At 36.0% G+C, this 24,697-nt stretch overlaps 4 protein-coding genes and 1 pseudogene across 8 annotated transcripts; 2 read left to right on the top strand and 3 right to left on the bottom strand.

The window, feature by feature from the left end:
• Nucleotides 1–873: 873 nt before the first annotated feature.
• Nucleotides 874–5,267, bottom strand: LOC142539961 (uncharacterized protein At4g06598-like). Of its 3 annotated transcripts, none has more exons than XM_075645752.1 (6): nt 4,949–5,267; nt 4,482–4,622; nt 3,568–4,307; nt 2,164–2,239; nt 1,929–2,055; nt 874–1,531 (listed from the first exon to the last, which is right to left on the bottom strand). In XM_075645752.1, the coding sequence occupies exons 2-6, from the start codon at nt 4,524–4,526 to the stop codon at nt 1,329–1,331; spliced, it is 1,191 nt and encodes a 396-aa protein (XP_075501867.1). In that variant the 5' UTR covers nt 4,527–4,622; nt 4,949–5,267; the 3' UTR covers nt 874–1,328. The 3 variants fall into 3 exon arrangements, with proteins under 3 accessions (XP_075501867.1, XP_075501869.1, XP_075501868.1); XM_075645754.1 differs by having other exon boundaries at nt 4,482–4,514; nt 4,949–5,266; XM_075645753.1 differs by lacking the exon at nt 4,482–4,622 and having other exon boundaries at nt 4,949–5,266.
• A 1,176-nt stretch (nt 5,268–6,443) lies between these two features.
• On the bottom strand, nt 6,444–10,490 carry LOC142539960 (uncharacterized). Of its 3 annotated transcripts, none has more exons than XM_075645750.1 (3): nt 10,088–10,490; nt 7,528–8,696; nt 6,444–6,836 (listed from the first exon to the last, which is right to left on the bottom strand). In XM_075645750.1, exon 2 carries the CDS (start codon nt 8,668–8,670, stop codon nt 7,552–7,554), a length of 1,119 nt encoding a protein of 372 aa, XP_075501865.1. In that variant the 5' UTR covers nt 8,671–8,696; nt 10,088–10,490; the 3' UTR covers nt 6,444–6,836; nt 7,528–7,551. The 3 variants fall into 3 exon arrangements, with proteins under 3 accessions (XP_075501865.1, XP_075501864.1, XP_075501866.1); XM_075645749.1 differs by having other exon boundaries at nt 7,528–8,672; XM_075645751.1 differs by having other exon boundaries at nt 7,528–8,672; nt 10,101–10,490.
• Nucleotides 10,491–12,163: 1,673 nt separating this feature from the next.
• LOC142539958 (MLO-like protein 4) lies at nt 12,164–15,775 on the top strand. The gene is made up of 15 exons (XM_075645747.1): nt 12,164–12,415; nt 12,504–12,561; nt 12,884–13,110; nt 13,201–13,317; nt 13,469–13,529; nt 13,613–13,701; nt 13,891–13,965; nt 14,047–14,132; nt 14,237–14,286; nt 14,375–14,415; nt 14,605–14,775; nt 14,856–14,891; nt 14,987–15,054; nt 15,183–15,243; nt 15,323–15,775. The coding sequence occupies exons 1-15, from the start codon at nt 12,287–12,289 to the stop codon at nt 15,617–15,619; spliced, it is 1,566 nt and encodes a 521-aa protein (XP_075501862.1). The 5' UTR covers nt 12,164–12,286; the 3' UTR covers nt 15,620–15,775.
• On the bottom strand, nt 15,737–16,352 carry LOC142539959 (ferredoxin-like). The gene is given in 2 exon segments (XM_075645748.1): nt 15,737–15,887; nt 15,889–16,352. Coding segments are annotated over 2 exon segments (450 nt in total). The 5' UTR covers nt 16,270–16,352; the 3' UTR covers nt 15,737–15,818.
• A 1,520-nt stretch (nt 16,353–17,872) lies between these two features.
• LOC142538367 (ATP-dependent DNA helicase Q-like 4A) lies at nt 17,873–24,665 on the top strand (annotated as a pseudogene).
• The last annotated feature ends 32 nt before the right edge of the window (nt 24,666–24,697 follow it).

The raw sequence follows: 24,697 nt of genomic DNA, 5'->3' as shown, positions 1-24,697 counted from the left end.
TAACTTCGCTTTATATTTCGATTGAAACATGTGACATCTGATCAAATAAAGGAAAAAACTTGTGTAAGACAGTCTCACAGGTCGTATTTGTGAGACAGATCTCTTAGTCATCCATGAAAAATATTACTTTTTATACTAAGAGTACTACTTTTTATTGTGAATATTGGTAGGGTTGACACGTCTCACAGATAAAGACCCGTTAGACTGTCTCACAATAGACATACTCTCAAATCAATTGTTTACTAATATTAATAATGCTCTTGAAAGATAAATTTAGCCTCATACATGTATTAATGTAACTTCTGGGTTTTATTAGAATTAAACAATAACTCAAATCAACCTATTGAGGATAAGTTCCAAGCAAAACAACACAAAAACAAATTGTGGTTTCAAGGACATATCTAAGTAAACAATAGTTGTACTAAATGAGGGCATAATGGAGGTATATATGTACTTATAGATTTAAATGTATATTTTTTAACATCGAAGAGGTGACATTAAACATTGGACTGAAACAATGTATAGATCCGTTATCACATATAAATATCAAATAATAAAATTTTTGTCATCGTTTGATTCATAGTATAAGATAATAAATTATATATAATCAATTAATCGGTACTCTTTTGTAAAATTTAAATATAGCATTGAAAAGAAAGTGTATGATCGTTTAATTTCTTACGTTCATACTAAAGAGCGCATGCACCTTATAGCATACCAGTGATGATAACGATGGATATAACCAAAAATAGAAATTAACAGTAAGCTATTGCAAGCGCACTCGATCACAATTTTATATTTGCTCACTTAAATGACAGATCATGCAGCTCTGGGAAAGTGCTTCAGTAATCTGAAGTTTCAGGGAATTTAGACTACACTAATGAAACAAATTTATAGAGCAAAGTAGGGTAATTACACTTCAACATCTCCATCAGCAATCAGCAGATAGTACTTAGATAAGGTCCAATCTCAGATACTTTCATCAAAGGATAATGCAATAGAAAGTACGAAAGTTTCTAATCAATCACCATACACAATCGAAAGCCACTGGCATCAACCCCGTTTGGGTAACAACCTCAGGCGAAACATCGGCCAGAAGTACTATTTTCCAGCACAGACTACCAGGCACATGAGGAACCAAACACTAACCGGAACCAAATAAAGATAAAGGAACAACACAAGCAAAGCAAGCGAGGTTATTATACAGCAAAGGACTACTTCACAAGTACGGCTTTCAATAAACATGAAGGAGACTGGTCATTGTCGTTGGCATTGCATTGGATCGTCAGTTCAGAAATGGGTTGGGACATGGGATTTGTGGAAAAAGCTCAAATATGAAGTTGGCCTGATCCAGAGTCACGACCAGCACTTGCTTCCTTGTATTTTAGAGAAAGGTTGGCAAATTGTTGGTCAAGATCTCTGCTGTTGGCACGTCGATGGCTGGTAGGAGTTTGCTGCTGCTGAGGCTGTTGTTGTTGCTGATACAAGGACCGTAGCCTTCCGACTTCTCTCTCTAATACTTCATGTTCCACTGCACAGAGCCCGCAAACTTGGTTATAGTGACGGTATTTATGGCCATTTAAGAATAACCATCACAGAACAAAGATGTATGTAGCTCTTTGTAAAGACATCCATATCTTTTAAATATCAAATTTTCATCCTTCGTTTTAGACAATGGCTACAAGATCCAAGAAAAGAATAGGCATCAAGGCTGGATGAAAGATTCTAAACCAAATGGTTAAACGAAGAACCAACACTTTTCAAGCATCAAGTTTTGCATGTGTATATGTCAACCACATATTTATACAGTTAGAGCAACGAGTATATGAATAACGAATCAAGTAAAAAGCGTTACATGATGAAAATAATTTATACGCTAGCTTTACGGTGGAAGATATTGAAAGAAATTGGTTATTAAATATACTTACTATATTTGATAAGCTGCTCCTGAGCTAAACTATCTAATCGCTGCTTCAGTGCTTTATTCTCCATGCTCAGAATGAGATTCTGTTGGTTAAGGAATTCAAGTTCAGCAGAAACTCCAGAGCCTTCGGCCTAAATTATACACAACAAAATTACATCCAGGACTTCCAATTGTATAAATTGAAAAAATGTACCATGAGCTCCACCTAAAATATTTTTCCAAAGCAGAAAATAACTTGCCTGTAGAGCTTGGACATTTCTTTCAAGTTCAGCAATGTATTGAAGCTTCCGGACCCGTGAGCGTTGAGCGAATTGCCTACAATCAATACAGTGTCTTGAGTTTTCGAGACTCAGAAAAATTGACATTATTTGCTTTTAAATTAATGAAATATGATTGACGCAAACACGACAATTTGAATAGGGTGACAACTAATATGATGTCGAGGCGTTTTTTCTAGTTTTCTCAACGGCAAAGTCTAGAAAGAACACAAAAGAAATATCAGCCCGTATCATGCAACAGATTTGTCAAGATCACAATGCCAACTGTATTGCGTTTAAAAAAAATTTAACTATTGCGTGTGAAAAACAGAAATATATTCGGAAGTATAGACAACTCGATCATTTACGAGCCCCAGGACCACAAGCACATGCTCAACAAGCAAACATTTGGAACTCTTCTCCACTCTGCCTAATATGAATCCAAATTGGTATTGCTGCACTTCTTGTAATCCAAACATTCAAATGAATGCTTCTTAAATTATGTCGTTTATCACAATTTAATCTTGCAGCCAATCCAAATATGCTCCGATTTGTCTTTTTCAAATTGTACTAAGCACACAATCCTCAAATCATTGGCCATGACTGCTTATTCACTACTCCATATATCATGTTAGAAATATATTTATTTATTATTGGGTATCCAAAGTTTTCAACCCAAGCATTATTTCCTACAAGATTCATGTTTACATAAAAATTTGTTTTTAAAATGTAGAGGCAAGTACAGAATATTTTGTCTCCAAAGTCCAGTAGCTAAAGAAAAAATAAAGACAAGCATGGGAAACTTTTCACGGAAAACTTGCCATGTGTATACGGGATAGTTTGAAAAATAATCTTAGTCAAACATTTATTTTGGATTATGGCCCTTCATAAAAAAAATTTCTTTCAAAAAGCAAAGACCAAACAAAGGTTAAAATTTAAAAATGTTAGATTTCAAATTCATAGTCAAACAATGGTCATTACTTAAATTTCTCCATAACATTTCGAGAAAACTAAATGACAGCCTTAAACATTTTAACCACAAGAAGATGAAAATGGTTGGGACAAAATTGAGTGAGTTTTTGTCTCCATATAAAATATTCAGTAAAGTTATTTGATTTGTCAACCAAATTATCAACCCAAAGGAGCGATAGGAAATTTCAGATATCATATTATGACAGCGACTGAGAAACAAAAAACTAAGAACAATCCTAAAAAAATTTCAGTTTGCATTGATCATCATTTTATTTCCAAATTATTATGCAATATCAGGAAAGCTAGAGAAATTTAAATATCAAAATAGGCTAAATCTTGCTGACTGGAAGTTAAAGATCGATCAACTTAAAAACCAAACTATATCATATTTCAGGTAAAGACAAATCAACATACTGCTTGGCACGTTTTGTATCTGTTTCTGGAGCAGGAAGCTTGGCCTGAGAAGAGTCTTTTTTTTCAGAGGAATCATTGGGATCTTGAATACCAGATTTAACAGCATCCCGGCTTTCATTCAAGAATGGTGGATTCCATTCTGCATCTGGTGAAGTGCTTAATAGACCTGCATTTGAAACAATAGTCTTGTCCCTAGAACGATGGCCATGAGGAGGCAGGGTTGAACCCACGGATGTATTCCACCCCCTGTTCTTTGTTTTACCAGGTGGTTGGGGATCGACAAAGAAGGAGCCATGTCGCATGTCGGCATATGTATCAAATTCTTGAGATCCCCACGAAGGCACTAGATTTATATTATTGTTCTTGTTATCATTCTGGGAGTCATAAATCAAGCTTCGAACATTATTTGCATCAAAATACGCAAATGAATCACTTGATGAGCGACGATGACCTCCCCTACGCACAGGAGTTTCTGGCTCATTGAGGAGTTCATCAAGCCAGGAAGGTTGCTCCTCTATCAAATAACTTTCAGAGGAGGTCCGCTGATGGCGTATGTTTCCTTCTCTAGGCCTTGGAGGAGCTTTTGGACCAGTTGCAGAAGTGGGAATATAGTCGGTGAACCCTGAGGATATGCTGGGATATGGACTTTTAGGAGGTAGTAAAGTGTTCTTTCCAGTGTACATCACACTTCTAATGCTCGATGGTCCTTTTGAGTTTGCCATAGGAGAAAAATCCAATTCCTGAAACAAATCGATAAACGAGGTTAGTATCTCAAGGAAATTGCAATTTAGTATTACGATTTTATTTTAATGATAATCCGCAAATAACATGTGTAATTTAATTCTTAAATTTATCAGTTTCCATTTCCCTGAAAACCATTAAACTACGAACTTTCTCAAATACCAATTTCATACCTGAAAACAACATATCAACTCAGGCTTTTTATGCTGCGAGAACATTTAGAAACTCCATTTAGTCACCAACCCTTAATATCGTAATTCACATTCAATCATACGTACTGCAGCTAGTGAAGTGAACCAGATACAGTCCAGCACCTATCGATTTCAAAACATCATTCTAAATTGCCCAAAGCTAAAAAAAAAGAGCGGTAACCCGCCCATCACATTGTTTCCATAATTCCAGCTAAAGATGAAGCAATAGCAAAATCAATACAAAATAAAAGGGCCCTTTTTTGCAAACCTCGGAACAAAATACAAGCTAGATTCAATTCCCGTAACTAGTCTTCCTTCACCATCCCCCACTATTCACACATATAAACATATATCCATAAAAACCAAGCTCTCTTCATCCACATTTCATGAATCCAGATCAAATCGAATACAAATTGTGAAATAAATGGAGGAAAAAAATGAATTCTAACCTTGAAGAACTGCGAAAAAAGATCCGGATAATGCAAAATAAAGCCAACCCAGAGGCCAAAAATTGAAGGGTTCACTCCGGTTTTCCCTAGGGTTTGTTCTATCTAGCTACACTTCTGGTCTCGATTTGGATCCTTGCTTCTGGTCTCTCTCTCTCTCTATCTCTCTACACAAAAGTTGATATCTTATATGGTGAAAAAGGTGCGGCTTTTAGATTAGAGTTTGTTGACAGCCCACAATCGCAGATGCAAGCGCATTTGTCCCAATTCTATATGCTCTCATTCCAAAAAGATTCTTGCTCAGCGTAAGATTCTATTATACAAAGTATGATAACAGAAAACTCTACCAATTTAGAATATTATTTTTTTATTATGAATATCGATAGGATTGATCCGTCTCATAAATAAAGATTTGTGAGGTAGTCTCACAAGAGATATATTTCTATAAAAATAAACACACGAGACTGTGTATGTATGTATGTATGTATATATATATACACACACTTTTATATGTCTTTTTAGGCAATAATTTATCGATTTATTTATAATTTATGTTGCAGATATATAATTGATAGAAATACCGTGAGACGGTTTCAATTCACTCATTATGCTCAAAGCTCTTCTACTTCAATAATTTGTAATCAGTGTCAGTCTTTTCCCAAAATAACGGGGACAAGTTAGGCAAGATTTAAATAGCTAGAATTGCGACTTTGAAAAGGGAGACTTTGATGCCGTTAATGTCCACAGAATTAAATCTCTTACTTTTAAAATCCACAAATTTAGTTGGAGCATATTTCACGTGAGAGCATCTTTTTTCTGTAACACAAATCGACCTACTCCACGTAATTTTGATATTAAAAATAATATTTTTAATAGATTTAGTAAAAACAAATAGTCTTATAAAATTAAGACTCGCATCGTCTTTGTGATTTAGTTGAACTTACAATGTAAAACATGACATACATTTTTCTTGTCGAAAAGAAGAATTTGGTTACACGGAGAGTTTAATGTTTTTCTATCATTTATCCATATTGCATTGAAAGATGCTCATTGTTTCTACCTTCGCTTACTCTTATCTTGTGTGTCTGATCATTATCGTTTGAATTAAGCATTCTGGCGACCACTATGAGTTGCCCACCACAGTTTTCGGTACAACATCGGTAGTCACTATCGACATAGTTATCCATTATAATTTTACACGAATGGGTGAAGGGATTTGGAATCTGATAGTGGAACAATTTCAACACCAGTGTAGCCCGGTATTTTGTTCGGGGAAGTAAAACTAGCCAAAGTATTTAAAAGTTTAATCTCAATGATAATGCATTTTTATCCGAAAGCAAGAAGCCAAAAACCTGCTTTTATCCGAGAGCTGAAAGCCAATAACCGCATGTTACCGCTAATTTCTTGTGGGTTTTTTTGTTCTTTGCCAACAACAATCCATGTCGCCAAAAATTTATTTAACCACGATATTCATTTTTCCAGTACCGAATTCCCAACATGAAACCTGACCACGCATCTAACTTTCGTATTTACCAATGTCCAGAATCAGAAGTTTTCAAATTACAAAGTTCAAACGGTCTCCTACAACAGAATGTGTAATTGTCAATAGGCCTAAGCTAAAATATCACGCATGAAAATATGCACACAAGTGCTATCAAATCAATTGCAGATCTATTACCCTGGGCCTGGTTTCTTTGTTCCTGGAAAACCAAATTACCAAAGATTCCACATTTGTATATCGACAAACAGAAGCCAGGGCAGATATGTCATATGTGAGGGAGTGCAGGTAGAGAAAGCAACCCTTTCCGATGACACTTGGGCCAAAACAGCTGGTTTAGAACGCGACACAAGAGAACCGTGAGTAAGAACTTCGGAATTTGAAAACAGTGACCTGCAAAATTTAATATACTCATGATGTTAGTCATATGATGTCAAACCTAAAACTACCCATCATTCAGATGGACGTGTCATTACATTTTACTCCATGCTAAACCAAACTAGTGCCTTCCATTGTTAAAGATAATACACAACAAAGAACAGTATCGCAGAATATAATCAGAGATAACTAGAAAGGCAAACGGATGTCTATCGAGAGCAACATACGATAGAACAGAAACGTTGAAGAATGATCCAACAACACTTAAATTTAGAAAAGTAAAGAATGATTCTCAAGAATCCATACTTTTGTGATAGTTAACTTGCTAAATGTTTAACTTCTCGTAAAATTCATGCACCAGTCATTAGCAAGCCTGGACCAACACTGTAAGCTTGATCACGCCCAGCATGATAATAACTTACAGATAAAGACAATCTAGAGATTTTGATATACAAGAATCATAGGTCAATATAGATACAGAAGCACTCGACTTACAGAAATGCTTACTTAAGCAAACTATTTAATTTGTTGTTTTCAGAAAATCAAAAGCAGTTCCATGTTTGGATAAAGGAGCAAAAATAATTTTTTTCCAGATTTTAAAAGCTTAAAAGCCCGATTTTGTGGCTTCTGGCTTTTTAAGAGCTGTGTTCAAACAAAAAAGCCCATCCAAACGTGTATCTGTTTAGCAAAAGCACTTTTGTTGTACCTATGTCCACACAAAATGAACCCATCATCGAGGAACCGAAAAGATCAAGCAGCCATTGTCCCAGCGTACCCTGACCTCTCTGCCCACCTGGAGCCCCTTCTCTCTAATGATTTTGCCCCATTTACCAATTAGATTGTAATAACTTCCACGCCATTTCAATTTCATCACATATAAATCGCCAGTATCATCATCTCGAGCATTAATACCGACTTGATGTTCGTTCCTCAATTGTTCTCGAGCTTGGGGTGTCCAATAGAAAAGAATATGGTCTTCGACTGCTTTCCCGGGAAGAGTAAGAAAAGGATGATTGGTATCCACATCAGACAATGTGAGAGCTTTTTTTACAGGCCAGCTATCGTGTCCCAATGATGCTGGTACATAAGGCTCCTCTGGAACTGAGAAGTATAAACAGTTATTCATCCATCGTATTCTAATCTCTTGGCCGACACCAAGCCCTTTATGTCTTATTATGTTTGCCCACTTCCCAATAAGATTATAATAATTTCCTCGCCACTTCAATTTCATCCCATGAGCATCACCAGTATCATAATCTCGTGCAGTTATGGATACCTGCTCTTCCTTTATCAAACTATCTCTTTCTTCCGGAGTCCAGTGCACGATAATATGGTCCTCGACAGATTTGCGAGACAACGGAAGAAAAGGGTGATTAGGATCCACATCAGAAGGTGTCAATACCTTCTTGATAGGCCAGTGGTCCTGTGTAATATGCGTCGTAACAGCTCGGATTAGTGGAGCTGTGACAATCTGCTGTTGAGGAACTGAAAAGTGCAAGCAGCCATTAAACCACCCAAGTTTGATTTCCTGCCCAACTTCAAGTCCCTTCCCGCGGACAACTTTCCCCCATTTGCCAATGAGATTATAATAGCTTCCACGCCATTTCAGTTTCATCACATACTTTTCACCAGTGTCATCATCTTGTGCATTAAAATTCACCTGGCCTTCAGCTCTTAAATTTTCCTCCTGTTGAGGTGTCATATACACCACAATATGAGCCTCAACTTGCTGCCGAGACAATGTCAGAAAAGGATGGGTTATATCAACATCAGAGTATGTGAGCGCTTTCTTGATAGGCCATTGATCCAGCACCTGAGCTACAGCTTCGTAATATGTTGTTCTCTTCATTCCTAAACACGCACACAAACATAAAACTGCAACCATTAAATTGAGTACATGTGACAGTTTTACAAAATCTTTCCTTTTGGAAGAAAGGACATAAGAGACACACTACAAATTCAAGCAAATAATGCAAGTCAAAAGCTATTTTTTTAATCACAAAACCAACCATTGACAGCCACATCTCATAGGTGGAAAACCATCATTGATCATTCTCCACGCGCACTGATGCCACAGATGTGATGCTATGATGGTCAAGTTTCGTGAGAAGTTTCAGCAACTCCTGTGGCCAGTGTTCTAAAACTCGGGCTAGGCGCCGCCCGATCGCACCGAAAAGATGCTAGGCAGCAAGGGCGCCTAGGCGGGCTTAGGCTTTTAGAGTTATTTTGGGAAATTTTTTTTGGGCTTTTAATTTCTGAAAGCCCGGTTAAACCAGAATATGACATAAGAAAAAATTATAAGTTTCTGCTTTTATTTTTTGGGATTGAAAGCCCAATTAAAACTACGATTTGTTGACTTACGCTTGCCCTAACATACCACTCTCATCTGCTTAATTCTGCACACATGAGAAAATCGAAACTGACCCTAAATTTTATTATTTTTCTTTATTTTGATTTCTATTGCATTGTCTATTATCCCGATCCGTCTTAGGCAGAAGAAGATGGAAGAATGAACCAGGTGTCAATTGTATTTTCACAAAGTTTGAGTTGAAATTTATTATAAGAACTATTACAAGTCACTTGATACTGTAAAATCCGCCTAGTCCACGTCTAGCGCATAGGCTATAGGCGTTGCTCTGGTGCCCGACTAGTGCTTAACGAATTTTAGAACCTTGGAGACCAACATGATCCATCAACTACCTGATCGGTAACAACAATTTCTCACCTAACAATTTTCATATTGTTTTTTCAAGTTATGGAATCGCACCAATTGCAAATACAATCATATGAATAATGTAAACAAGTAGCACTAATTATTCCATCAAATAGATAAACCTACTGATAAACGTTTGAATTTATCAATAAAACAAGGAGCATCGGAAAAATACAATTTTATCCATGTATATCATAGTCACGCAAATTAAATCGACAAGTAAATGACCAAATTCTCCGATAATATATTAATGAACTGATATAGAAGTCAAGTGCACTTTCCGACCTCATGCTGACCATATAGAGAATGAATTGCTATAAATTAGGTGGAATTACGCAAAATTATACCCAACAAAAAAAAAAAAAAACAAACAAACGACGCAACACCACCAACGGAATCGAAAGCATGATAAAACATCTATATGTCAAGAACCAGAGGAACACGCCTATAATTCAAGCGAACTGCATAGTACATCCAAATATCCGACTAGCCACCATATACAGATTCAAAATTTAACCTTTAAATGGCAATAAGAAAAGGTAAAGTCTCTTACTTTGATATAATACCTCTACTCGATAATGTCGAGAAAAAGCCTAGATCCTTGCAAAATAAGAAAAGGAAAGTGATCCAGCAGGGAAAACTCTAACACAAAAAAAGGAAACCGGGCGGTAAATTAGCTTAATTTTCATCGACTTGTTTAAGAGTGATAATCAATCGAATCTGGGATTTAACAAGGGTTGGGAAGAGCAACAGAAAATGGTGAACAAAACATCTTCGACGACAGTAGAATCATGTGGAGAGGCTGCGGCAGGGGAACAACGGTGGTGGAAGCGATGGTGGCGGCGGCCATGATGAAAATGCGAATGCGAGCGAGTCGAAAACGAAAGCAGATGGAAGTGCGAAAATTACATTCGTAGCCTCGCTCTTAAATCCTGCGCATTTTTGTGATGGGGCAAATAAATTATTATTTTTCCATTATCAAGAATACATATAGTACCCAACCATGGGCGTCTGCTGATGTGGCAGCCATGTCATTTTTAAATTTAAAAAAATCAAAAGAAATCAACCTATAATGCTCCCTCTTCACGCCGGGTTCTCGCGCATGATAAACAAAAAGACCATGTGTCATTTAGCACTATGAAATTTAATTTCGAGAGCATTCTATCTAGGACATATGTTAGTTTTTTTTATATTATATAAGTTGATGTGATCTTAATAAAATGGATAAGTCGAGTAAAGAGCTCCGTCGGATCAAATCAATAATTTAGTGTTTAGGAATTTGAGTGGAGATAATGACTTCGCCAACACCTGCGAACAAGAAAGTAACTCGTGAATGGGCGCCGGAGGAGTGTACGGCGTAGCCACTCCGATGCTTAAGTCAGCATGTTGAAGATGAACACAAGCGAATATATGAGAGAATATATGTAAATGCTTGAGAGTTCGAAGGTTTCAGAATCTGTAAATGACATTAATACCTGCTATTTATAGTAGAAAAATAGGGTAGGTACCTCGTTTTCAGTGCCACCTACTAAGTATGTCAAGTCGGTTGTCCATACTATAGCTTTTGATGACTTTTAGAACTACTCCATACCCATGTTGCTCTGACAGATTAGACAGCTTGTATCAATCACATTCGAGTGAGACACAATTCTCGAGGTGGCCCCGATGGTAAGGTACCCGGGTGCTTGTAAGAGGGCTCGAACTATTGATTACCCGGGAAGAGGAGAAATGCCCGGCTAGTAAGGAAAGTACCTGGCATACTGACTCTGATTTGGACTATCCAATTAATATCGCAGATCATATATGATTCGGATACTTATGAGATATCACAAGTGTTTCAATTGTCTGAAAATTAATACTCAAACAATGGACACGAGATGTAAAGAACGAGACAACATATACTATAAGCGAAGAAAATTGATCAAGGCGGAAAAAATCCCAACAATTCAGATCTGGAAAAGAGAGGGCCGAGAATCAAGAAGGGTCAGGATTTTACAAGTCTTGGTGACAAACAGTAAAATATGGGAAAAAGATTAACACGGTCAACCACAATGAGAGTTGATCAACTTTTTAAAAATATATTTTCGGTTTTATATAAAATTATAAGCATTGTTGTTGATTTTAATTTTGAAAAATACGAGGAGAAAATTTATGAAAAATAATTTTTATCCAAAAAAAATTAACCTCTCGATCAATATTTTAAATACAAAAACTCACAAGGTCAGAATGAAATATATAAAATATTCATCAAACACCAAATCACATAGCATGATGTCGATTGTGAAATCCGATCTGAAAAATCAATTATGTTTCAAAGATATTTTATGTATTCGTCAAATATCTTTTGATTCCCGCAGGAAATTAATTAAACATAAATTACGCAATAAACATTATAAAATGACAAAATCTCCCCCCTCCAAAAAAAAAGGAGAAAAAATATTTAGTTGACTGTTTGATGGAATAAAATATAGCCTATCCTTCCCACAAATCTCATATTTTTTCAACATGGTTGCTGCCATGCATGTGACAATCCCGGCTGTGTTTATTATTATCAAATATACTACACTAATAATCGGTTTATTTAAATACTGGAAAAAACATGTGCAACCCCAGCTGCCCAGTTCACCATTTCACGCATCTTCTTCAAGAAAATCACGCATTTTCTTGAAAAATAGCTGTGCTATTGGAGAAGAAATAGCCCGTTTGCGTTTCGGCGGCGCAGAAGCTATTGGATATTGACTCAAGTGCAAGAATGGTGGAGAGTAAGGAAAGGGAAGGGAGATCTTTGGAGGTGACACCAACATGGGCTGTTGCTACTCTCACCACTTTCATGGTTTTCGTCTGCTTATTTGTTGAACGCTCTATTTTCCGATTTGGAAAGGTTAGTCCATCGGCGAGTTTGCCTTTCTTCTTTGTGATAGTTCATATATAATTGCTGCTGTTTCATGTGTTTTTTTTTTCTAATGCAGTGGTTGAAGAAGACAAAAAGAAAAGCGTTGTTTGCTTCTTTGGAGAAAATCAAGGAAGGTGTATTTATATATATTAAAGCACATCCTTTTTTGTAACATACTTTGGCCTTTGTGCTGCCTAATGTTTATGTTATGTATAATTTTGTCTCCTATAATTGTGGAGTTGTTTTGTGGTGAAATTTTTTTTAAAAAAATTTACTTTATCATAGCATCGGAAATACAAATACAAATCTGCATTTCCATTTAGAATCACAAGTTATAAGCTATAAAAGTGTGTAAGAATTTAAATTTAATTTGTTGGAGTCAACGTGTCATTGTGAGTACTTATGCACCGAGTTATTGTAAAGATTGCTGAAACTTGTGTTGGAAATTTGGGGCAGAGTTGATGCTTCTTGGCCTTATTTCTTTGTTGCTGGGGCAATGGTCAAAGTGGATCTCTCAAATCTGTGTAAACTCATCCCTATTCACCAGCAAATTCTACATATGTTCCGAGAAAAACTATACCGAGAAAAAGAGAATGTTGCTCTTGGAAAAACTGGATTCTTTCAACGGGACTTATATTCCTCCGAAAGGATTGATATACAATGCATCTCATAGTTGCGGCGAGGTAACAAAAATACTGGTCTTCGATGTGTTTTCTAGGATATAATTGTGGAAGAAAAGGTATACGAATTGAGGCGTTTGCTTTTGTTTTCAGGGGCGTGAACCATTTGTTTCTGCACAAGGACTTGAACAACTTAACCGGTTCTTGTTTGTTCTCGGTATAACTCATGTTCTATATAGTTGTGTGGTAGTTGGCTTGTCTATGAGCAAGGTAACCATTTTCATCTTCATTTGCAATCTCATTCGGCATCAAATAATATCAAATTTATCAGGAATTTTTTTGCCAAAAATACCGGTTGCTGAGGAATGCTTAACGTAAAACTTCAACCTCATCATATTTGTAAGTCGGTTCCTGAATGCAGATATATAGCTGGAGGAAGTGGGAGATTCAGGCAGGCCTGGTGGCTGAAGCGAATGCACAAGGTAATTGAAATTTTAGTTCAAATTAATCCTTCATTCTTTTATAATTACTAAAATTCACAAATAATTCCGAGCTTGGTTGGCAGCAAAGAACAAGGTGATGAGACGACAAGCGACCTTTGCTTTGCACCGTGCATCCCATCCATGGAGTAGGAGTCGAGTTCTCATCTGGATGGTATTACTTCTCATCACTACTTTCATGCCATCTCTTGATCAAATATTTTGCCGAACAAAATAAACCAGCAAATGTAAACATTTGGAGCTCAAGTTTGGCTTCATTTTTCGTTGGTTGGGTTTTTTTCTTCTTCCGTATATATAATTCCAACTCAAACTTAGTCGACATGTCTACATTAAATATATGCAGCTTTGCTTCCTTAGACAGTTTAGGAGCTCAGTACAGAAGTCAGATTATATGGCATTGAGATTGGGTTTCATCACCGTGAGTATTCAGTCAAGAAACTATAATATGACTTTTCACCAAGAACAAGATAAGTGTGTAAGCTTATCTGTAAATTTGCAGAATCACGGATTGCCCCAGTCCTACAATTTTCATAAATACATGGTTCGCGGAATGGAAGACGAATTCTATAAGATCGTCGGAATCAGGTATTCCACACAACCTGTTCTCAACTATAAGGATCGACCAGGGAGTTTATATCAGAGATCTCTTAGATCTTTTCTTGAGCTAAACCCATTTTTTTGATTTGCAGCTGCCCACTTTGGAGTTATGCCATTCTCTGTATCTTCATAAACGTGCACGGTACTAAATTCGATCACATATCAAGATCAATAAAGCACCAGTTTCTTGAAATAAATTGAAGTCTTTGTAATTGTATGTCGTGGTGCAGGTCTTAATATTTACTTCTGGCTGTCGTTTATACCCGCAATTGTAAGTAGTCTGCAGCTTCTTATCTAGTTTTCTGGTCATTCCTACTTTAAATGCAAAACAAATTGGACAACCTTCGTTGTTTCTAAACGGATGTTTCTTCTTTAAAGTAATTAGTCGTGCACTTGCTATATTCTTGATCAGTCTGCTACTGTTTAAATTTCTAACACGCAAAGAGTTGTCATGTTAAAGCTTGTCATGATAGTGGGGACGAAACTCCAACATGTTGTGTCCCTGTTAGCACTTGAAATTGCTGAGCCAAGAGAGCCATCCATCGCGAATCAAGTGAAGCCCAGAGATGATCTTTTTTGGTTCGGGAAACCCGAAGTTCTGCTATGTTTGATACAGTTCATATCGTTTCAGGTGAACCATGCATTCCTAGCTTTATGGCACACATGAAAATTTAAGGTCTGGTACCAACCTTTTAACCTATTTTACTGCAGAATGCTTTTGAGATGGCAACTTTTATCTGGACCTTGGTGAGAAACATCTGGAACATGGCCTAGCCTGGATTGTATTCAAGACTTCATCAAATTTAGGAGTAATTGGGATTTTTTTTCCTTTCTTTTTGCAGTGGGGATTTAAAGAAAGATCTTGTTTCACGAACAACCACGGAATGATCATCATCCGGTTGACTACCGGGTAATTTCATCTTTCCAAGCTGATTTAATTGTCTAAAATCAAACTCATGATGCATGCCTTCATCAATATGAGAATCGTGATTAAACTTAAATCAACCATCTCTCGCGTATGATTCGGGTTTTCTGCAGAGTCCTTGTGCAGTTCTGGTGTGGCTATAGCACGGTTCCTCTCAACCTAATCATCACAACGGTTGGTAAACTGCTTGGAAGTAAAATAAAAGTCGGAGCGTCTTTATTCCCGTTTAATCAGTTCCGCTGTCTATCATCAGATGGGATCGCGTTTCAAGAAAGCTTTGATCGCTGAGAGTGTTCGAATATCGTTACATAGTTGGTGCAAGAGGGTGAAGGAGCGGTCCAGGACTTTGAACTCGATCACAACAAGGTCCACGTGGTCGATCGACGAAGGAGACGAGACGAACACAGCTGCATCTGGTACTGTGTCTCCATGTTCGTCTCCAGGTTCATCAAGTGCTCGTCTCGAACTGTCTAATGTAGATCAACAATGTGGTTTTGACGCTTCAAATTTAGTCGACCACGAAAAAGGTAGTGAAGAAAAAGATCCATAGAACAGGCCAAGAAGACTGCATTATTAATTTGACTAGCAAGTATGTACAATTTCTTTAGTATTATCTTTATCTTTGTTATCATTATAACGATTTTCTTTGAATTTTGTGTGGTCGATGGAAAATTGAACATGTTTTGAGAAATATATATATGAAAATTTATCCACTGTAATTAATTTGCATCAAAACACATGAAATCACCTCAACCTGTGAGTTCATCCTCCTTGTGCGTCTCAATAGTAACATCAGACTTGGGAAACGCGACACAGGTTCAAAACCCATCCATCACCAATCTGATCATCGTCAAGAAAGCTGCCATCCTCCTGATCGACTGTCCCTTTCCACACTTTCCCGGCGCAAGAGGAGCAAGATCCGGCACGGCAGGAGTACGGCAGCTCGTACCCGGCTTCCTCCGCTTGGTCCAGGATGTAGACATCGTCGTCGCACTGGAACGTCAACTCTCCGTCCGGGGTCAGCAGTTTCACGTTGTAAGTGACCATGCAGGTGACTCTTCCCTTGGAGGGGGAGAGCTTGGGAAAGAAGAGGGTGGTGGCTTGGGTGGTTCTGTTGAATATGGAGGTGAAGGCTGCGGGAGATGTGGTGCTACGGCGGGGGAGGAGGGAGGCGCTGACGGTGCCGGAGAGAGTGGCCATTGTTGGAGGATGGTGACCGCGGGGACAGAGAGGAATTGGATTATCTTTGAAGCTTGGAGATATCGTGGCTTTATCATATTAGCACCAATTGGCTCAGCTTCAGCTTGAAAATGTGTGGTGGTCGCTAATATGTGGCATTCGACTCTCGTCCACACATTCGTAAGAGTGACATAGGAGTGTAAACGAAGGAGGCTCGAATCCCGAGATCGAGTCGATGTCTAATTCTCGGAAAAGTTGGATTTTCGAATTAAATTTCGAGTTTTACTTGAAAATTTAAACATATTTTAAATTATTATCCGAAAATAAATATTAAAAAATCTTAAAATTTATTTATTTAATATATAATTATATTAAGAAAATATTCGACTCGTGAATTATAAATTTATATCCTTCTTGCTCTACTAAAAATCTTCTCAAGTCACTTCATATTTTACATAGAAAAAAATCTAAACAAAATTTCCCTTGTAAATCGAACTAATTCTTTTAAATTGAAAATAATTTTGTGCTAATTATTTAATATTATTTAATTAAATTTAAAATAATAATAACATATACAACCGTGTGCATCTTTTACTAGTTAATATTACGTCAGTACCACCGACCAAGTGGGCATATAATTAACCATGTTTTTATTTTTAAATTTCGACGAACTCATTCACTTGACAATCCAACCCTATACTATTTAAAACTAGATTATAAAAAAAACAGGGCCAATATAATTTATAATCACTATTACTACATGTATTATCGTTGTTATTAGTAGAGTGATAAAATAGTGATCGATATATTTGATTAAAAAAAACGTTGAATCAAACCAATTTCATGGTTAAAAAAAATTGCAAATTAATACAAACTTAAAATTCAGTTTAGTTTGATTCCACTTAGTTTGAACTTAGATATTTTTTTCCAAATAAAATATTTTGATTATTTCGAGACATAAATTAAAATTTCTGAACTTTTATCCTAGATAGATAAAAATATATAAATTTTGAAAATATTTTGATTATTTCGATCTAATATATGATAATGTCATTACATGTTTTTTTAACAAAAAAATATAAATTCTGAAAATACAAGTTTTATAAGTTTAGTTGACGGTTAAAAATTAAAAGCTAAAAGTTGGTATATTGCAACCTAAATTAACGTACACATATAAAGTGGGTTAGTTTAAATAATTATAAGCTACTAATTATAATCTAAAATTTTAAAACCAATTCAAATTATGATCGTTTAAATCTTACCAAACCAAACCAAATTTGGATTGTAACAGTTTGGTTCTCAACCTTAATTATTAAAATAATCATTACTACATAGGTTATAATAATTACTGTAACCTTTTCACCATCCATAATCATAATTATCACTAATGCTACCATTGTTTTTATCATTAATATACCTTTAATGGTAATACTTGTGATAACAACAATAAGAAGAATGATGTATCTCCACATTTTTGAGTTAGTCGTGACTTATTATTGTGGAAGTGTCTTTTGATTTTCCACATTTTTGAGTTAATTGAAGAGTTTTGGCTCTTCGTATTCTTGAGTTAATGAGAAGATTAATTGAGTTAGTTAATGACTCCTCCTCAGTGTTCTAATATGTTATGTTTTTTTCCTGTTGTCAGGCCAACAGCAAAAGAGTGTTTGGCAATCACTCCTTCCGTCCCAATCAGAGAGAAGTGATCAATGCTACAATGAGTGGATATGATGTCTTTGTTTTATTGCCAACTGGAAGAGGAAAAGGTCTAACTTATCAGGTGAAATAAAAATAGTCTAAACATCAATTTTTTTTCTAAATTTTTGTCTGGAATCAATGGAATCTGTGCAGGGAATAGATGATGATTGATCAACATTATCGTAATATGTTTCAGTTCACATCAGATAAATTGTTAGGATTTTGAATGAGGGAACTTGGAAATGCCTTTACTTGTAGTTCTCATCTTTGTCATTTATTATTATGTTTAGCAGATTTTACCACTCAGAACCATTTTCAATGCTAAAATTTTAGAATTTGATGAAACATCTATCTGTATATTAAATTTTTTGTGGTTTCTTTGATCTAAACCACAACTAGCAAGAAGACTCACATTTTCAGGAATCACACTTTGTCTACCGTAGGTTAACAGATATACCGTCTCTTTTCAGGAAATAAATTCATTCTACTCATCTTGAAATGTGAAAAGCAATATTTTATCTTGATTGTACAAAAGTACCTCTTTATACGCTACAATAATTCTGTCGCCTCAGCAGTTGCTTTCGTACTAATACTCCATAAAAAATACATGTTATTAAATATTATGTGGACAAGTAGTGCTGAAAGTCATTTTTTTGGCACTCATTTGTCTGTTGATGCATTGAATTATGGATAATTTCTTTAGACTGTAACATATATTTTACCAGCGGTTCAAACTGGATGTTTTGTTACTTGTTGGAGTTCATGCTGCACCCTGTAAACTGACATTTGACGTGGTCTGTGTATGCTGATTTCTTGCAGCTCCCAGCTCTCATTTGTCCAGGGATAACTTTGGTCATTTCACCCCGCGTTTCTCTCATTCAAGACCAAATAATGCACCTGCTACAGGTAATTTTTCCATAATGCTTATTGAGTTGCGCCTTTTTGCATTGACAACTTTGAGAAATTCCAGATAACCGAATTATTCCTATCAAACTCCAACTAGGCAAATATACCTGCAGCTTATCTAAATGCCAACATGGATTGGTCTGAGCAGCAGGAGATTCTTAGAGAGCTTAACTCAGATTACTGCAAATACAAGCTGTTGTACGACGTCACCCCAGAGAAAGTGGCCAAGTAAAGTTTCCCTAGATCCCAAAGTTTTATATTGAAACCACACTTAATTATTTATGGCCACATTCTGGAAGTTGTAATTTAGCCTTAAGGTGGCCCGTGTCAATTAATGATCTTATTTATAATTCCTTAAAAACACTAAAAGAGCGCTGTTGTCTCAGGGATTTGAACCCTTTGATGTACTATTGTCTTAACCCATCTCAAAGGTGTTATCAAGACGTATGCCAGAAGATGTGTGTTTGTGACTACTCAAATTTTGAGACTTTTAGGTCCAAGTCCAGTTTGTCTGTTATTATATCTTATTTGTGCAAGGTATAGACTCATTAAGCCTTAATACATTAAGAGTCTCTATTAACTTAGAAATTGATTCAATCTTGACATAAACTTGCATTGTCTGTTGTTCTGCTTCAGTCCTTACCACCAAGTTAGAGCCACACGGCCGGTCTTCATTCTTGTCTTCTAGAGAAACTGATTTCTTATCATGTACATATTAGATTAAAAAAATGTCGATATTGATGTTCTAGTTGTCTGTAATTCATGCATCTACAAACTCATTTCTCTATGCACCCATGGTTATAGATCATACTTTACGTTGAGCTAAAATTTGATTGAACTCTATCAGGGATCAGCTTCATTTTTATGCGGGTTTCAAGCAAACCAGTGGCTCGTGTAAAAGTTTGTTAGAAATTCGAAGTTGACAAAAGTGCATGTCCATATTTCTGTGATTTTTCCACTCATGCGTATAGACAAAAATTTTGTCTACACTGTGCACCTCCTTTGGTAGATGATACACACACCGTCAATGTTGGACTAGTTGTCAAGTTTCTTTTGATAGAACTTTACTGAAGAGGCCATTACGGGTTATTAACACATGATTGAATGTGATTATTTCATAATCACTCCTTCATCGAGAGAATTAAATACACCAATATAGAATATCTTAATCTTAAAAGAATGATATGTTGCTGTTTTATCAAATCAAATTATTGTCTTTTAGCTTTTAAATTTTGTTTGTAACAGTGGGATTTCATCTGGAAGCCAGTTGGACTTTCTTTTTTAATTGAGAATAACTCAAATATAATCTGCACAAACTGATATCAACCTCCAGGTTGCTATGATTGTTTTTGAGAAATTTATGATTCTAACCAGAATGGGTTAGAAAAATATTTTTACACTGGAATTTTTTCGCTCTAAAGTAAATGGATTGGCATGCTTGATTCATTTCTGCAGAAGTGATGTCCTGCTGCGACATTTAGAAAGCCTTCATGCTCGCGATTCTCTTGCTCGGATTGTCATTGATGAAGCTCATTGCGTTAGCCAATGGGGACATGATTTTAGACCGGATTACCAGGTTTGTTATGTTCAATTTTCTTTAATGATTTGAATATTTGAACTCTTATTTGGTTGTTTTTACTGACATTTCTCTATTTGAACTTTATTAAAAATAATGTGGCAAATATTATTGCAAAATCATGTAGTTTTTATTTCTCCAGTGTTGGGTTTATTCCGTTTTGTAGGATTCAGAAATTTTTGTTCAGTTTTCATTTGCTTTTGACATGGTTGCAACCATTATAGGTGCTGTCAAATGCTATTTCCAGAAACTGACATTTAATTGTCTTTGTCTAACTTAAGTATTTGGTTGTATCTATGCAGTGTCTCGGCATACTGAAACAGAAATTTCCATCTACACCTTTGCTTGCCTTGACTGCTACTGCCACAATCAGTGTGAAAGAAGATGTTGTGCAGGCTCTTGGTTTAGTAAATTGCATTGTTTTTCGGCAAAGTTTTAACCGCCCTAACTGACAGTAAGTTTCAAGTTTAATTTATTTTACTTGGCAGTTGGCATTGTACTAATGCTGCAAAAATTGCAGATATCCGGTTGTTCCTAAGACAAGAAGTGTGTGGAAGATATTGACAAGTTTATCAAGGAGAACCATTTTGATGAATGTGGGTCTTTCAAGAATGGATTGTGAAAAAGTTGCTGAAAAGTTACAGGTATATCTCCTTATGTTCGTTTGAACTGGGAAGCTGAAACTACATAGATAAGATGAACCGGCGTCTTCTCTTCTTAATACGAAGTTACAATGATGAAAAAACAAATTCATCCCTGTTCTTGTTCTCGGATAATTATGTTAACGAATCAAAATGATTTATGTCTATATGCACTCAAACTTCTTGTGTGTGAGATACTGCTCATGGAATAAATGAACAAAAAGTTTCTTATTGATCATGTATTGAAAAAAAAACAAAAATCTCCTTTTATGAATGGGTATTTATTTGGCACAGTTCTTAATTTAAGCAACCTTTTTTCGTATAATCCAATTTAGATGCTTATGTAATTTAATGATTTATTTTATAACCTCCACTTATCTTCAAAGATTCAGTAATTTAATCTCAAGTTGGAATATAATATCTTAAGCTAATGCATTTGAACTTCGTATGTCTAAATTAAGGTGTGTCCATAGGACGTATACATTAAGTTATATTTATTGTGTAGATTTGAGGATGATTCCCTTCTGATAGGCACATAAATGGTTTTAAAGAAAATATTAATTATGAAGATTTGTTTTTCAAACATGGCCTATTATTTGATCCATTTTGTGTAGTTATTTATCTCTTTCAGTGATCATCCTAATTGTTCCCTATAGTCATATGATACATTTGTATATAAATTACATGAGCACAAATGTTTAAACTTGGGTTTGTAAAAATAAGCCTGTACAGCTTGCTAGGGAGTAACATCACCTAGTGATATCATTTAGTGTTTGAGACATCAAATTAAATCTTCTTAATTCATACTTACCTCACTGCCAAATTATTGTTGAATTGTAGACATTAATTCATATCAAGTCTTTGTAATTTTTATGTGGTGATGTGTGTCTTCCAGGAATATGGACATGAAGCGGCTTTCTACCATGGCTCCATGGAGACAGACCAGCGTGCTATTATACAGAGACAGTGGAGCAAGGATGAGATTAACATAATATGTGCAACAGTTGCATTTGGGATGGGTATGGTTTGAAATTTTAATGCTGTCTTTGGAGTCTTTTCAGTGACATGTGCTGACACAGATATTTTAGGTATCAATAAACCTGATGTCCGGTTTGTCATTCGCCATTCCCTTCCGAAATCTATTGAAGGTTATCACCAAGTTGTCTATGTAACATGATGTCCTTCCATGTTTTTATTTACATGTATATATTGCAAATATATATTTGATATGCTTGGATATTTGTGCCGTGGAATGCTTTCTCATAGCTGTGTTTGGTTCTTTTACCCTTAGATGGGTATGTGTGGGAAATACATAATATTCACAACTTTTAACTGAAAATTGTTGTGTAATATGTTACATAGGTTAAATTGGTAAAGACAGCATGAGGAAATTTTTTTCATCGGCCCATATCTTCGAGGTCTACAGAGGTTCCTTAAACCAGTTTGTATGTCCGTCCTAATGATCAAAACTTAGTTTCTTTTTTACTTACGTGGCACTTTGTTAACATTATCCTGATAACCAAACTTAGGTTAAGAAACACAGACATGAGACTGTGAGCCTGCATGGAGCTGGAAAACATTTGGCCAAGGATGAAGCATCCCGTGTGTTGCGTCACCTCGTGATCGAGGATATTCTGATGGAGGATGTGAAAAAAAGTGATTTATACGGATCGGTATCATAACTATTAAAGGCTCAACGGGCTATGTTTTTAATGTTCTTTAATATACAAGAGAGCTTCTGTAGAAAACTCATGATAAGAAGAACGTGCATCTTCCTCACTCTCTATTGCTCCCTTTCTTGTTTGTTCTGACTTCTGACACACAATAGATTTAATATTTATTTATCTAACAGCATCCTTTGGATATTGCCTTTTTTTAATCATCAGGTTAATGAATCCAGGGTTTACAGTCTCTTTGCTGGTGGCCAGACGATTAAACTAAGGTTCTATCCCTCGGATTCTTGACGTGATCATACTTTTCATTTTGGTGTGTTGAAATATGCAACATTCTAAATCAAATGACTATTAGATAATCTTTTCAGATAAATGATTCCCTGACATTCTGATCTGAACATGTCGCATTGGTTGAGCAATCTATGTTGGATGCATTAGAATGCTTCACGGTGTGGCGTATTTTTATTCAAGAGCTAGCCTTGGTTTTGTGTTCGTTTTGAGCTCAATATCAGTTTACTGATCGATGTGCTGATTTACGATGGTGTTGAGATTTGAAATTTAAGACCACGGCGTTGATTTACGACACAAAATTTGTATTACAAATAACGATTTATCATTGCTCAAGTTTGTATTCATGTAGCTGTACCAAGGATCATTGTCAGCTCAAACAATTTATTCATAAATTTGGTTGGGATATGCAGATCTCTTTCCCTTCCCGTCCACGATCTTTTAATGTATGCTCTTCACAACGACGATGTCTACCATGCAGATTCCCATCTTCTGGTAAACCACTGAAATCAGGTCGATCTGAGGCCACTCCCACAAAAGGATCATTGACATCAGGAAAACAAAGTCCATCAGTAGTTATTCCTGCCGAGCCCCACTCTAACGTTGATTTTGTAATAATACAATCTTCAATCTAACTCTTAGGATTCGTCGTTTTTCTATTCCTAATTACCCTCTAGCTTACGACTTAGGTTCAATAATTTATTCCTGTGTTGTCTTGTTTCTCTACAGACCCTTTCAGCCAAATTATATTCCGCATTGCGAATGCTCAGAACAGTCCTAGTCAAGGAAGCTGGAGAAGGGGTCATGGCATATCACAATTTTTGGGTACACTTCTACGCCTATGCTCTTTGTCAATAGTTCGCTCGAAGAAACTACTCAACGTCTCCTTCAATCTTTTTTTTTTTTTTTTGCTGTTGGTTCTTATTCGTAGAAACGCGACACTGCAGCATATCAGTAAAAGGATTCCAAGAAACAAAGATGAACTCTTGGAGACTAATGGCATTGGCAAGTAAGTGAAACCTTCAGATTGGATTATCGAAGAAACTTGCAAATATAACCAATGTTTTAATTTCAGAGCAAAAATAACCAAATATGGTGATCAAGTGCTGGAAACCATTGAAGCTACCATAAGAGATTCTTACAAGGACAAAAACAGCAGCAGCAGCAACAATGATAGCACAGATTCAAAGAGGAGAAGACAGGCCGACGGAGTTTCAAATACAAATTCAAACGACGACAATTTCCTAGTCGAAAGCACTGGCAGGTTCAAGAAAAGGTTGGTGAAAAAGGTGGATATAAGAGTCTGGCAACAAATTTGAACATCAGTCTTGAGTGTGGATACGGATACAAAGATATTGATAGCTTATTTGAGGTTGAGGTTGAGGTTGAAGTTGGTGAGATTGATCAGAATAGCGGTGGAAGAGTTCTACCTTCATGGCCGACAACTTGAATAAATATCTTCATGGTCGATTCCATAACCATTTCTCAAATTTTCTGTGGGGAATGAAATTCCTAACCTGGAGTTGCATGCGTTTTACCATTGTAGTCAACTTTGTATATCGCATGAAAAGATGCTGTTTAACTTGATTTTGACAAAATATTTGATAAATTTTACTTCAAAATTAGTAATTAATTATACTTTACTAGTTAAGTAAACAGTATTTACTGTA

This window comes from Primulina tabacum, chromosome 3 (genome assembly GCF_025594145.1).
Source record: "Primulina tabacum isolate GXHZ01 chromosome 3, ASM2559414v2, whole genome shotgun sequence".
NCBI lineage: Eukaryota > Viridiplantae > Streptophyta > Magnoliopsida > Lamiales > Gesneriaceae > Primulina > Primulina tabacum.
Note: the sequence above shows the minus strand (reverse complement) of the source record. Positions and strands in the feature narration are given on the sequence as shown.

Excerpts from the sequence above, each read along its gene's own strand:
- LOC142539960 (XM_075645750.1), bottom strand. The coding sequence starts at position 8,670 with ATGAAGAGAACAACATATTACGAAGCTGTAGCTCAGGTGCTGGATCAA.
- LOC142539961 (XM_075645752.1), bottom strand. The coding sequence starts at position 4,526 with ATGTTCTCGCAGCATAAAAAGCCTGAGTTGATATGTTGTTTTCAG. Across the intron at positions 2,240-3,567 it reads GATACAAAACGTGCCAAGCA|GCAATTCGCTCAACGCTCAC; the intron begins GTATGTTGATTT and ends TATTGATTGTAG. Across the intron at positions 2,056-2,163 it reads GAAATGTCCAAGCTCTACAG|GCCGAAGGCTCTGGAGTTTC; the intron begins GCAAGTTATTTT and ends TGTATAATTTAG.
- LOC142539958 (XM_075645747.1), top strand. The coding sequence starts at position 12,287 with ATGGTGGAGAGTAAGGAAAGGGAAGGGAGATCTTTGGAGGTGACACCA. Across the intron at positions 13,111-13,200 it reads CATCTCATAGTTGCGGCGAG|GGGCGTGAACCATTTGTTTC; the intron begins GTAACAAAAATA and ends TTTTGTTTTCAG. Across the intron at positions 14,133-14,236 it reads TATAAGATCGTCGGAATCAG|CTGCCCACTTTGGAGTTATG; the intron begins GTATTCCACACA and ends TTTGATTTGCAG.